General features: G+C 45.1%; 1 protein-coding gene across 4 annotated transcripts in view; it reads right to left on the reverse strand.

Moving 5' to 3' along the window:
- The window catches only part of LOC143024761 (uncharacterized), a 271674-nt gene extending 269410 nt beyond the window's left edge, over window positions 1-2264 (reverse strand). For all 4 annotated transcript variants that reach the window (XR_012966299.1, XM_076183888.1, XM_076183902.1 and 1 more), the window contains exon 1: window positions 2208-2264. Coding sequence is in view for 3 of the 4 variants with exons in the window: in XM_076183888.1 (XP_076040003.1) it covers window positions 2208-2249 (42 nt within the window). In the remaining variant the exon portion in view is untranslated. The remainder of the gene's footprint in view (window positions 1-2207) is intronic.
- Between the last annotated feature and the right edge of the window lie 13338 nt (window positions 2265-15602).

Here is a 15602-nt window from a genome sequence, read left to right on the forward strand (position 1 = left end):
TCATTGATATATAAACATACACACACACATTTCTATACTATGGGGCCACCAAAGATGCATATCCACAAGTGCACGCGAGCGTGTATATATTGAGTGTGTAAGGGGGGGGGGCAGATGGCTGGCTTTGCGCGGCAGGGTCCCGGGGTCGTGCCCTGGCAGCGCCTTCCTGCCCCCCCCCCCCCGAAGTCAGTCCACGGTTTCGCTGTGAATGAGCAGCTCGCGTTATCCCGAGGCCTTAATATGTGCACATGTCTCTCCTCGACAAGACATGACCCAGCGCTGTCTAGGATGGAACAGATTTCGGCTTTGGGTCCGGAATACACGGCGGCACAGGAGCTGCGCCCGTTGGTCCTTTTCTGTGTCTTCATCGGTCAAACTTAGTATCAAATATCGCTTATTTATTCTGACTGGACTATCTTCTTTCAATTTATTCCACAAATCAATGCATCTGTACGAATAAATATTTTTCAACGTCTTTCAGGTGCGTTGGGTGGCGTCATCGAAAACGTGCTGGTCTCGCATTCGCCTAGTTGTGGGTTCGAACCCCGCACTCCTCTCCGACTCCTAGCATGACCTACCCCAACAGTCCAAAGGTGACGGCTTCGGCCGCAGCTACGCATCTCCTGGAGTAGTGCATTGTATCCATGCCCAAGGATGGTCACATCATCACGTGCACTTGCACCATTGGGGGGGGAGGAGTTTCTCTCGCGCGCAACTTTCGTGACAGAATGACGATCAGGCTAGATGCCTCATGTCGCCAACTGCAAACCAACCAATTATATTCCAATGGAAATAGGTGTACGTGGTTGACCACCCAACACAACCACACTATAAAAACACATGGTGTTGTGTTATTAAGAATCAAATATAACTGCTGTCAACTATGTACAAAAATGCTAGGTCAACAGTTTTGACTTGAGCTGCACAGAGAAGTAGCGAAGGCCCTCGAGGCAGTAAACTAGCGAGAGCGAACCGTCACCCACGCACTGGTGATGACCAAGATAGCTGCATCTTGAATCCCAAAGGTGCAGGACATATGATTAATATGGTGTAGCGCAAATCTATCAAGGGCTTCATTTTATACCCTTTCATGGATTTTGACCACCACCGAGACATCCATAATTGGTGGCAGCTTTGGAATAAAATGAAACCCTTGGCAGATTTGCGCTACACTATAATATTCTGGATGTCTCCGTGGTGGTGATCTTTTCGAAAAAGGCCGTGAGGCGACGCACTCTCAAAAGAGGTATCCATAAACACCGCCTCCCTCCCCCCCCCCCCGCCTTGAAAAAAGCTAAGAATTTCATTCTGACCACGACGATCCGTATCCGCACTCCCAAGGACCATTCAGCCACGTTCCCGACGGGTAAGATGAGCCCTCTTCCCGATGATGATAGTGAAAGTCCGTCCCGTTCCTGACAGTGAGAAGCGCGCGCCCCGTTGTTCCCCGACCGACGGTGAATGGTCCCAATGAACCGGAAAACCGAGACGGAGGGAAGACAAAGATCAATTAGTTCTATGTACCCATTCACTGGGAACCACAAGGGACGACTCTTGGGTAGACCAGTAGGAACTGGTGGTGCTGATGATGATGACGATGATACAATCCTTGGTGGTGGACCCGTCCCGTCCCGTCCCTCTCCACCCATCTCTTACCTCACTTCCTTGGGCGATGGTTCTCAACCTCGGGTTCTTGGTCTCTCTCTCTCTCTCTCTCTCTCTCTCTCTCTCTCTCTCTCTCTCTCTCTCTGTGTGTGTGTGTGTGTGTGTGTGTGTGTGTGTGTGTGTGTGTGTGTGTGATTCAGCACGGTCTTGGATCACGTGTTGAACTCGTGATCGACATGTTATCTCCCAAATGAGAGCTTAAAGATCATATATGGCCCGATCTAAGGGCAATGTCATCTTACACACACACACACACAATATATATATATATATATATATATATATTTATATATATATATATATATATATATATATATATATATATAATGGGCTCTACGCTCTCATCCGAGTGCAATAGCTGTCAATCACGAGTCCAACACGTGATCTAACACCAGGGTGAATCATACGTACACTATCCACGGTCCTGCCCCACCCTTTCATTGTCCTGGCAGCTGGCCTTCAACTGACGCCAAATAATTGTATTCGTCTCGGGTGCGCGCGCCCTCGGGCTGAAGGACCCAAACAATTAGCTTCAAACTCACCAAATCATGTGCAGAGCTGGAGGGCGCACGCGAAATCAGCATAAAGTCCAGCGAACTATGAAAGCTTTGAATTGGACCGCAACGGTTCTCCGAACCTGAAAACAATCATAGCCAATCAACGAGAGACGCTGCAATGCTTCCCTGCAAAAAACAAAAACATTCAGTTTTTATTGCCCGTTTGATTCTTCGCTGTCCCCATGGCCTTTCGTTCGTTCATGGTGTCACGCCTTATGCAGTCCAGCTAACGCCAGACAATTCTATTCAGCTCCGGAGACTTACCGGACATGTTAAAAATATAACCCAAAGATGACTGTCGATCTCCTCTAACTTTGATTTCCACTGCAGTAATCATGCAGTCGTATAACACACAAGGCAAATGATAATGGTTACAACAGCAAGTCTTTGCTCATTTAAAATACCAGCTGGTGTGTAAGTGCATTAATTAGTGTTTCAAGTGCAGAGGCGCGGCGTGAGGAACCCGAGACACAAGAGTTGACTTCAAACTCAAGATCGTCCACTTTAAGACCAGCCATCTTGTCTTTCACAAAATGGCCGTCACGAAAATGTTCGGTTCTTGCCCAATGTGGTGTTGCAAGACGGCGGGGAACTGGGAGAGATACAGAGGTGCAACATTTGTGCAAGACTGACCAGGTCAGTACGAACCTGATGGCGGTCTCCACACGATGCAGATACAGTGAAAGGACGTAACTGCAGAACAGCAATACACTAAGGTGGTGTCCTCCATCTTTTATTTAATAATATAGAGTTAATTCAAGTTGTAATATACTTTTCGGCCTATTCTGTCTTCCCATTAAAAGATGCTTCTTGCCAGTAAAATGACATATGACTTCATTTTAATCTAAAAAGTAGTTGCCATCTTGGCGAAATCGACATTAGAGAACAAAAACGCAAATTACATGAAGCAAACCTTGTTAGTCATGTCGGAATGAACGAAAGGAAAACGCGACATGCTTTTCCCCACTGTAGGCAACGTGATTATCATTATTCAGCCGAGTTCATATCCTAATACAACCAAGCTGTGGCAAAAACAATGCAGTAGCCAACAGCACCCGAAGTTGGCAACTGTTCAAACGTGCTTTCGCAAGCACGACTCAAATCCTTTCACAATTTATACAACCTTAAACATTTATTCCAGCTGTTCCCAGGCGCTTTTATCCGGCAAAACTAACCTCCCCCCCACAGCGAAGTGGTTCAAACACACTTCGATCCTGTCTGGACCGATCCCTTCGCTGCGATTCTCGACCGTTTACTCCTCCAAGCAAATTTGTTCTCAGCCTCGGGAAACAACGCTCTCCGACAGAAATGGCCAGAGTGCTCACGGTGTTCGGGAGGCAAATGTCTGAATGCCGATAATTCTTGAGAGAATTTTATATAGTCATTCTTTTCATTAAAACCAAAAACGTATAAACTAGTCCCAAACCCTCCATATGCGCGTTTAAAAAAGGGTGGCTCTTGACAGTGACAGCTTACAAAGGCCTAACGATACTACAAAACCCGTCTAGTGAACAAAGCATGTTAGTTTTTTTAACTATGGCCATTAACGCGGGTGCCGATTTGTGCTTGACTTCTGCTTATAAAAATAATCAAACCTGGGAAAGGATCTTCTTTGTTTTAATTGGTCAAACTGACCTTGCTGTGCGATCTATCTATCTATATGCCTGTCTGTCTCTCTCTCAGATTCTTTCGAATGTCTTAGAACCCCAATTCGCCATCTAATACAGAAGTAGTGTTGTATAGGCCTAGCCACTACATAAATTTCGTTCAATCTGTCGCCACTCATTTACATGACGCCACCCCCCTCCCCTCCCCCGGCCGCCACCATCAGTTGGAGGGGTTTGGGTTTGAATCCATTTCGACAAACCTGTCCGCGTTGGATGATGTCGTGTTTACATATTATATTCTGGTTACCTTTCACCTACATCCGCTTCATGAGATACATTCTGGCTGCTTCCCGGCTCTACCCCCTTTCATTCTATTCTGGTGACCGAAAGGTTTTTATTCAGCTGAGGAGAGGCAACGTCCTGACGTCGAAGGTGCGAGCTACAGCATACACACACATACTTTGTATATTATCATGACCACAACCTTTTGAAAAGACTGAAACACTATAGATGCCGTGGTTATCGCAAACTATTCTTAACCCCCACCCAGACACAAACGGAGCCACGGAATGGCTGCCTCTCACTGCAATACGGACCTTTTACATTCCATTCAGTCCGGCGGCAGACACTCCTATTTAGAGGAGAACAAATTGGCGCAGTCTTGCGCGGACATACAAGCCTGCTGTCGGACGATTGTTTAGTTTGAAGAAGAGGAGGAGGAAGGTGATGTAAACACCATCAATCGAAACGGAATGACAACCAGGAGAGGTGCAATGCTACCTCAACAGATGTATTTGCAAAACTTATATAATATAGATTAGCTGTAGATAAATTTTAACGTATAGATGAAACGGTACTGAAATCGAGTGTGTGTGTGTGTGTGTGTGTGTGTGTGTGTGTGTGTGTGTGTGTGTGTGTGTGTGTGTGTGTGTGTGTGTGCGTGTGCGTGTGTGCGCGCGCGCCCGTGTATGTATGTGTACGCATGCGCTTGCACGTCATGAAGCAAGGAATTTGACGCCCTGCCCCCCCCCGGGGGGATAAAAATATATAATGTGTGGCACACCCTAACCAGCCTGTGGTGTGGCGCACATGTGTACATAGAGTGGAGGTGAAAGAGACGGTGTGCAGTAATGTGAAGAAGATAAGGTCAAGTGTCATAAATATAGAAGACGACGACTGTAGGTGAGGCCGAGGAGGTAATAATATTCGTAAGGCTGATGGCGACATACCAGGAATGAAAGAGGAAACAGGGGAGGGAGGAGGACGGGGAAGAGGGGGGGAGGGGGAAGGGGAGGGGAGAAGGGGTAGGGGACGGGGAGGGAGAGGTGGAAAGGGACGAGGAAGGGGACGGGGAGAAGGAGTAGGAGTAGGGGGAGAGGAAGGGGGAAGGGGGGAAGGGAAGCAGTGGGCGAAGGAGAAGGGGAAGGCGAAGTATTAGAATGGGGGGAGCGGAGGGGAGGGGAAGGAAGAAGGTGATTTCTGGTGCGAGGCCTAAGCAAGCCAGCCGTGTTGAAGAAGGGCGAGTCGCCGCCGAGGGCAGAAGAAGCAGAGGGGAATATGCCACGGCGGCGGCGGCGGCGAACCAGGGGGGCGGGGTGGGGTGGGGTGGGGGTGTCTCACGGGGGAGGAAGGAGGAGGAATAGGCGGAAATAGTTGAAGACAAGGGTGAGGACGGGGGGGAAGAGGGAGGAGGTCAATGGGGAAAGGAGGGGAAGGGGAAAGGAGGGGAAGGGGAAAGGAGGGGAAGGGGAAGGGGAAAGGAGGGGAAGGGGAAAGGGAAAGGACGGGAAGGACACGGGAGAGGAGAGCAGAGAAGGGGAAGGGGAAAGGAAAGGGGAAGGTGAAAGAAAAGGATGAGGAAGAAAATGTGAGGGTCACGGGGGAAGAGGAGAGGAAGAGAAGAATGTGGAAGGTTGAAGGGAGGCGGAGGAGTAGAAGGAGGGGGAGGATGGAGAGGAGGATGGAGAAAGGATAACAGAGAATATGTGGAGGAAGGAGGAAGAAGGAAGAGGAAGAGGAGGAGGAGGAGAAGGATGAGAGTAGGAGGGAGAAGGAGGAGGAGAATGAAGAGGAAGCGGAGAAGGGTGAAAGAGGGTAAAGAGGTGGGAAGAGGAGGAGGAGGAGAATGAAGAGGAGGCGGATGAGAATGAAAGAGATGGTAAAGAGGTGGGAAGAGAGGAGGAGGAGGAGGAGTGGAGAAGAGGGGGGGGGCAACCCAGAAAAAAACACCAAAGTACGTCAAGAAGTTACGTCAAGTATAAGAATGGAGGGAGAGAGGGAGGGGAGCTGATGGGTGAAAAGGAGGAGGAGGAGGAAGAGGAGGAGGAGGAAGAGGAGGGAGGAGGAGGTGGTGGTGGAGGAGGAGGTGGTGGAGGAGGAGGTTGAGGAAGAGGTGTTAGGAGGTGGTGCTGGTGGAGGAGGAGGAGGAGGAGGAGGAGGAGGAGGAGGAAGAGGAGTAGGAGGAGGAGGGGGTGGCTGTGTGGGAGAAGGCGGAAATGGAGGAAAAGGATATTGAGGTTGGCAGCTGAGGAAAATGATTGGACAAGAAGCGAAAAGAGGACTTGTGGTGGGAAAGATATTATGAAATAGCGAAGGTGCCTGGCTGCCGGGCTGCCTGGCAGAATAGCAAACTGGGGCAGGACGAGTGGCTAAGAACGACTGCGGGGTGAGGGGGGTGAAGAGCGTGATGGGAGGGGAGGAGTGGGGTGCGGGCGAGGGAGAAGGGGAGTGGAGAGGGGGGGAGGCGGTGATGATGGGGGAAGAGGGTTGAGGGGACGAGGGGGGCAAGAAGGGGGACGGTGAGGATAGGAGGGGGGCCAGCAGTGGCACTGAATCAATAAACACAATGTCGTGCTCAGCTGGCGCTGTTTACAACACATCACTAAACTTGCTCCTTCAAAACTGAAAACTGGGCCTTCTGCCGCCACTGTCCCTCCGTGCTGCTCTTCCCGACCGTCCTTCCCGGCGACCTTCAACGTGACCGGCCCCGAGTGACCCCACCGTATACCTTTCTGATTGACCTCTTCTGCCTCATCACCCAAGTCCTTTCCTACCGAACCCCTAAGAACTTCCTTCACACGTTCTTTTTGCCATTCCCCTTTTGCAACATAGCATCCTCACTCCTCCCCAGTGACATTCACTGGCCTTGCCTAATGACTTTCCTTGACCTAATGCTGCATCATACAAGGTCAACTGACGACGTTTACTTTAAACATATCCCACAACAACTTAATAAATACAGAGTAACCTTGGGCAGGGCGACCTTTGTAAATGTTATTGCGGCTCGAGCCCGACGATTGTATCCACATGAGGTGACATCACTGTAACGCATAGAGTGAAGAACTTCATGGAATTTATTCTATCTAAATTCATGTTCACCTTCTTGGTTGCCGCACTCATTCTGGAGCGAAAAGAATTCCTCTACTACGATGTTTTTTTTTTTCTTTCTTTTCGGGGGTTGTGTGCTAATACCAGACTACTTCGTTCAGCTCAAGGGTCCTGGTTTCCGTTATAACAGGGCCTCTGCTGCCACAAACCCATTTTAATCCCGCTCTGCTGGATTTCCAAGGTCAAAATCCAAAAAGCGTCACTGCCGCGGAGTTCGGCTACGTATACATGCCCAGGGGGACCGTGAGACGGCATTGGCTTCACGAAGCTTTGACCGAATTTGTTTCCATTTTCTCAACGTTCACAACAATAACGTAAAACTCTTGGGAAGTTAACTGTGTTGGCCATTTCTTTTTACACTTGCATGCTTATACACAAATAGGTATGCGTACCAAAGGTTCATTAGACAAGTCAGCGTAGATACAACAACAAGGCGTCTCGGGCCTGCTTGGAAGCACCTCGTCATACCTACTAACGTTACTGACAACGAGGTCCAGCAGTAGTATCCTTCAAAGAAAGACGACGTTAATTAACATTGCTTCGGGAACTATGGTCCGTCCATACCTACACGAGTGCTTAGATATACCAAAATAGATTGATTTATATAATCACGTGTTTACTCAATACAGGTATTGTTGTCACTGTCAAGACACTAAATTTAAACACATGTCAAACATCACGCGATGTATCAAGCCAGTACACGCACACAGTCACAATCATACAATGTGTACCACCATATATAATAATTATGTGCCCACGTGCACACTGACGCACGACAGCAGCACATTTCCACAAGGGGGAAACACTGGAAAACTAGTCCATATAAAACACCTTTACGTATGTACTGTATAAATAAAGTAGACATAAGCACATATGCATGCATGCATGCATGCACGCACGCACGCACGCATGCACGCACGCACACACACATTTCCAAAAGAAACCCACAAGAGAGATTTTGAGAAGTTGAAAGATGATTACAAGCTAAATGAAGAAATTTAATTTGGAGGACAGTGTAAAACCAGGCAAGGATATGTTCAAGGGGAGGGAGGGAGGGACGGAGAGGGAGAGAGAGGAAGAGAGAGGGAGGGAGAGAGAGAGAGAGAGAGAGAGAGAGAGAGAGAGAGAGAGAGAGAGAGAGAGAGAGAGAGAGAGAGAGAGAGAGAGAGAGAAAGAACAGATCAAATAAGGGAAGAGAGGGTCTTTAAAGATACAGAAAGAGAAAAAAGAAAAGAGGAAATATGTGCAGGTGATATGGTACATAAAAAGAGATACGCCGATTAGAGATCCAGCAGACAAACATACATTACTCTGCTAGGACGTCAAGAACGATTCCCAGCAAGAAAATTATAAAAAAGGTCTGAGAGCAAAAAGAATTGTGCAAGCAATAACAGGCAATGCTGAAGGAATACGTAAAGAAACAAGTCTCTAAGTTAAGCAAATAGGGGCAAGGAGTTGCAAGGCCAATGACAATAAAGCGAAATCACAAAAACACTGTGAACAACATAATGAACAAGACATGAAAATTGCAAGTACAGACAAACTTAACGGTGAGTGAGTAGGGATACAACGGTGGAAGAGAGAAAACAAGAAAACTGGTAGAAGCTATAAAAAGAAAGACATATGGCCGAACTGGTGACAGAAGATGAGGTAGTGGTGAACTAACAGGGAGAAATAAAGTTAAAGGGAATAAATTAATTAGAAATATTGGAATTATTTTGATAAAACAGGAGATTACTTGAAGAGAATAACGGGAGATATATATTTTTTTTATGAACAAAGGAGTGCCATTTCATTACATGGATGAGGGCCAAGATTAAAATGTAATTGAAAGATTGATTCGCCTTAGACCGGCATATGCAAGAAGTTGTGTGGTGACCACATGAAAGTTAAGAGTGTCTCTATATAATATATATATATATATATATATATATATATATATATATATATATACATATATACATATATCTCTGTGTGTGTGTGTGTGTGTGTGTGTGTGTGTGTGTGTGTGTGTGTGTGTGTGTGTGTGTGTGTGTAAGAGCAGTGACCTAAATAATCGCTCGACATTTATCGTTTTTACGTCAAAGTTTGATAAAGGTAGAAAAAGAGACGGGTCCCTAAGAACATTGTTCCAACCCCGCATATTACAACTCGGTGCAATTCACACAAACGCGCCCGTGCGCGCACACACGCACACACACACACATACACACAATACACAAGTACTGCTATTAGGAGTTAAAATGAATATTTACGTTAAATAGAAAAATCTCTTCAATAAAATCTTCTTGCGGTAGCTAGGAAACACACCATTTTTTTTAACGAATTATTTGAGAATATTTCAGTCTTTCAACTCTAAATTAAAAGATCTGTCGGCAGTCAGAAAAAATATATAAAGATTATTCCTGTCATCTACGAATGAAGACAGAGTCTCGAGGGAAAGCGCCGAGTACAAAAGGTCACCATTTATGATTAATAAGACACATTTCCACTTCCGGGGGGGAGGGGGGGGAAGAGACTGGCGCTACCAAACGAGGCAATACCGAGTAACAAAGTGTCAGTCAATATCTCGATAACCAGCGTTCTAACGTAACGGAAATTCATCACCCAATAGCGGAAGAGAGTGAGTGGCAAGTGTACAGGGGCACACTTTACGATATCGCTTGCTAGAAGGTGACAACAACAAAGCGACCTACCAGACCCTACAGCTGCTTATGGGTGAAAACGGCATATTATATATATATATATATATACATATATATATATATATATATGTATATATGTGTGTGTGTGTGTGTGTGTGTGTGTGTGTGTGTGTGTGTGTAATATACATATATATATATATACTATATTTATATATATATAGATATATATATACGATATATATGATATATATATATATATAAATATATATATATATGATATATATACATATATATATATATATATATATATGATACATATACATATGATATACATACACTGTATATATATATATATATATATATATATATATATATAACACATATATACATATTTATATACAATTATATATATATATATATACACATATATATATATATATATATACACATATATACATATACATATATATATATATATATTATATATATACACATATATATATATTATATATATATATACACATATATATTATATATATATACACATATATATATAAATATATACACATATATATATATATATATATATATATATATATATATATATATATATATATATATATGTATATATATATATATATGTACAGATATATACACATATACACATACAGGCACATATATGATATACACATATACGCAGACATTAGTAATTCCTTACGTACGAGTCGAGCTTACCCTCCCCATACGAGTGAAACTTTTCATTGTAGCTATTAGCAGCAGGCTCACCCGGTTTCATTCGGCTGCACGTGACCCCTTCAGCGGGTGACGTAGGGCGACACTGAAACCCTCTCATGGCTGACTGAACGACCTCCTTCGCATCTCGACGTTCCTTCTGACATTTTGACCTTCTGGTATGGAGAGATTGAACAGAGACTCGCAAACTAATGAAAGTTTCCCAAGAATATCTGGGGTTCTTACGAAGGCCAAACCAGGGCTTCTTTCTAGTTATTAAAGCTAGCCCATCCGCCTCTGGGAATTCCACGAAGAGGACCAGCTGTACGTCTGGCAACGTCGCACGTGGCCAAGTTTGTCGTAATGGCTAGGGCTTTCTAAATCTATTCATACTGTTAAAAGGATTATTTCAAGTTTCTAATCATTTCCTAGGCTCGGCATCCTAGATGCCAATGTAAATTTTAACCAAGATCCGTCAAACCATTTTCGCTACTTTGAAGTATTACCAAATGGACTCGGGAACTCTCGTCCACTTTGGTCAACGAAAATCGCTCCTCCAGAACAATGGCGGAGGTCCTCCCCTTCACATTTCGGGAAGGTAAGCTGTGCCATCCTTCCATGTCCATGTAGACTAGAACAAAAGTGCCGTTTCTTTACGACATCTGAAGTTTAAACGGCAACATTCGTTTATTCTGGTTATCACTATACAACAGGAAATGCAGGAGGAGAATAAGTATTCTTAGATTTCAGCAGCTGGTGCACACAATAAGGAGGGGGGCATAAAAGCTACGACAGAGAAATAAAAGAAGGAAAACAACAAAGAAACGAACAAAAACAAACGAGGAAAGAGGATCTAGAAGAGGATCGTCCTTATCACTTCTTCGTGACTCCTCTTCCGGTAATCTCATTCAGTTTTCAGTTTTATTCAGCTGCAGGGAGCTCCAACCCACCCTTGTGTGTGTGTGCGCGCGCACGTGCGTGTGCAGGTGTGTGCGTCTAATATCTATCGAAATTTCTTTCTTTATCGGAGGGAAATGACAATTTAGTCGAAACTTTCGTCCGCCATTCCAAGCCCCTCGATTCAACAATGTTTCGTTCATCACTGCATATTTGTTCGTTCATATTGCCTAAATCAATAATCATTCATTGTAGTCACTCAATACTTCTGTCCCCGCTCCTGAATTGAACGGTGAAAAAAATCCCCTTGCTTAACATGCAACATATATTTATATTATTTTACAATAAAAAATCTTTAGATAATATTCCATCAATACAACTACAACTGGAAGATGTATTAGCATATTTGAATTCCAAATCAACGGCAAGACTTTTGAGAGCGATTGTACGTTATAAACCCAACAACCTTTATCCACATCGGCATCGGAAGACACTTTCCTTTTTTCTTTTGTGGCTGACGGCTGGCTATTTCATTGCAAGCAGCCCTGCGACAAAGGATTTCATTCAACTGGGAGTGACTTCCACTCCTCAAAGGACCCCAATCACTGAAAAACCTCTGCTGCTTGTGTGGCTCTGACGTTGGCGGTGACGATGGTGGTGACGATGATGGTGGTGATGATGATGGTGGTGGGGGTGGTAGTAATGGTGGTGGTGATGAAAGTGGTGATGGTGGTGGTGGCAGCGACAATGACGATGGTGGCAGAAGTAGTGATGATGTTGATGTTAGTGACGGTGTCTGTAGCATTTATGATGGTGGTAGTGGATGTGATGATGGTGATGTTGATGACGGTGGTGCTGGTGTTGATACTGGTGCAAGTAATGGCGTTAGTGCTGGTGTTGTCTCCCCTGGTGGTATTGGTGGTCCAGAGTGCCTTCCATTTTCCGGGTCTTGAAGACTAAAGACTCGTAAAGAGTGGAGGCGGCGAAAAGTACTGAGTGGCGGCGGACGGGCCCTTGATCGAAAGAGGGGGAGGGACAGGCTAACTGGTGCTGCTGAATTCCTTTCGAGGAGGAGGAGGAGTGCGACGACGCGGTCGGAATGGCAATGGCGCGAGAAAGGAAGGAAGGAAGGGGGGCAGGCAGGAGCGACTCAGGATCAAGAAGCAGGAACTGGAGGTGAACGACGAAGGAGGAAGTCGAGAGAAGAGGCGGGGGGGGCGAGGAAGAGAACGAGGGGGAGATGCGGAAGAGGACGAGGGTGAGAATGTAGGAGACTTGGAAGGTGAGGAAGGAGAAGAGGGAGACGAACACGAATCAAGAAACGAGGCAGAGGACGCGGACAGAGACAGACAAGGGACAAGACTTGGAAGGAGACGACGACGACGAAGGTGACAAGAAAGCTATGAAAGTGGAAGGGCGGGCAAAAATAAGGTAAGACGGAGTTGAGAACGAAAGACTGAAGAAGAGGGTGGACATGGGACGACAGCAGAAAGAGGAGAGAGAAGAAAGTGCAGCAGCAGTAGCAGGAGGAGGAGGGCAAGGGCGACGGCCAGGACGAAGACAGCGAGGAGAAGCGACCAGAGAAAAAAAAAAGGGGCCAGCAAGAGGAAGTAATACGAAGAAAATAACAACGACGAAGGCGTCGCCGTTAACGAACACATCAAAGACATGACGACAGAAGCTTTGGGCGGAGTCGACATTTAGCGCCCACCAGACATAAACATGGAGGGTGGTAGTAGAGGGTATCCTTTGGTCCCGTGTCGACGGCGAACGACGTGCCAGGCAGGGGTGCTAACCAAACTACAACGTCACCACTACATAACCCCTCCCCACCGCTACACATCCACACAGGCAATATGTTGACCTCTTTTCTAAGAAACCAAACGTCGCACAACAAAATTTTACTTTATAAATACATCTGGAAATACAGAGCTGATCAAGTCGCGACCTCGACAAAGTCGAAGACAAAGATGTGGAAAAAATCGACGAAGACGGGAAAGTAAACAAGAAAACGATGACGACGTGAGCAAGAAAAACAAGAAGATGTCTATGAAGACTTGAAAAGAAAACGAGAACGACGACGCGGGCAAGAAAAAAAAACAAGAATTCATGGACGAAGACGTGGGTAAGAAAAACAAGGAAAAAAGAACGATGACGACAAATAAAACGAAGCTATTGACAGACCAAGGAGGAGGGGTTGGGGAGGGGAACTGATGCGATGACGTCATGTCGCCAGCAGGCGACCCAATTGGAAGAGTTTGTCAAATGATAAGATGCTTCATTCTTCGATGTATTGGTCCATCGATCTCACCAACTTGCAGCCAATCAGGACAGCTCCTTTCTACACCGCCCTTGTCAGCGACAGCTATATGGTGGGGTGGGGGAGGGTGGGGGGAGGACCGCGTTCTCTGTAGCACCAGGTTTTCTACAGGTGCACGCGAGCGCATTAAAGAGAGCCAGTTACATCCCACACAAGATGTATACAAAGGCCTCTGTAATGCCTGTACTTCATCGGGGGAAATATGAAAGATTTATACTAAATAAACCCATCGATCACGATGGCGAAGCGAGGGAAGGTGTAGAGAAATTGGAAATGAAAGCCTTGGCAGCAGCAATACTTCCGGTCTCCCTTTTCCAAAAAGAGAAGTGAAAAATATTCTAAGGACAAGCGACAGGTCTAAAGAGCTAGACGGTCGATTAACTGAACCCTATTATCAAAAAAATGGAAAAGAAAGGTATCCCCGAGGGGCAACCCAAAATAAACCAAAATAATGCCGCTCAGAAGTCGCAGAAAACGTTAGTTAGGAAAAAACTTGGGTGTATATCCTGTTTTTTTCGTGAAAATTTAGGTGTCCCAAAAAGAGTAAAAATCTATCAAAAACTAGTTTCGCATTGTCATTCGACTCTTCCATTATTGACTAAATTAATCTACCCCTGTATTGAATGGTGAACCGACACTTACAGACAGCAAATGAAAAATGATTTACACAAGCACATCAAGAATTCCGTTACGTTTTCCACTTCTCGTGCCTCGTCCCCCGCCCTCTCCGACACCCGGACACACTTTGTGATGCTAAATACAGCTCCCCACCAATATTCCACTGAATAACTTTCCATCGCGTCTACAGTAGCAATATGTGCTTCCTTTAAATCAACGAAGTTTGTCCCTTTAAATCCTGTGAAAAAAGAGTACATCGTGCGTGCAGTAAACACGTGAAATGACGAAATTAGGTTTTGCTCTCTCTCTCTCTCTCTCTCTCTGTTCCTCCATCTGAGACATGGCTGTCACCACCAGAGGCAAAGAGGTGAATTTGCCAGTCAGTCCTTTTATCCAAACGGAAGGACGGGCCTGGGACCACTTCTTTGCATCTCATAATGTAAATTTAAACAAAATGCCTAAAAACCACTTCCACTTAAACTTTAACTAAAAATTATTCGAGCTGCGACCCGTTCTTCGTCTCGCTGTCGCCACCCCCCTCCTCTTCCTCCTCCTCCTCTTTACCATCATCATCCCCTCAGCCACTTTTTCTTTCCAGCACCAGCGCTTCTACCTCCATCTACCTCTAGGTTTCATCATTACCATAATCAAGTTTTAGACTTTTTGCAACTTACACTTAACTTCCGAGTCCTCTAGATATCCCAACTCACCTCCTTCATCAATGTTTCCCATTGTTCTATACATCTCTCCCACACATTTACTTACGTATCTTTAATTTTTTTCCAATTTCATCTTCACACCAGTCCTTATGTCCCCTGCCCTCCTTTGTTACTACATTCTTACATTTATTTCTATCTTATCTATTCTTCGTATCTTTATAACAATCCCGATATTACACGACAGTGGTCAGCCTTGATGGTCCAATGCAAGACCACAGTAACTTTGTATTTCACCATAGTGCCTCAATTCTTACTCTCTCTTCTCTTTTCCTCACCTTAATTGATATCTACAGCGATATGTGCTTTCCTCCGAACATCCAGAAACTTCCCCATGGACATCGACAAGTAAGCAATGAACATAACAACTGAAACTTACCAAAATACAAAAATACATTCACATTCATTCACGTTTTCATTTACTTTGTATTTTCAGCATTCCACCACTATCTCGTCCA

This window comes from Oratosquilla oratoria, chromosome 1 (genome assembly GCF_046742065.1).
Source record: "Oratosquilla oratoria isolate Oo_2021 chromosome 1, ASM4674206v1, whole genome shotgun sequence".
NCBI classification, from domain to species: domain Eukaryota; kingdom Metazoa; phylum Arthropoda; class Malacostraca; order Stomatopoda; family Squillidae; genus Oratosquilla; species Oratosquilla oratoria.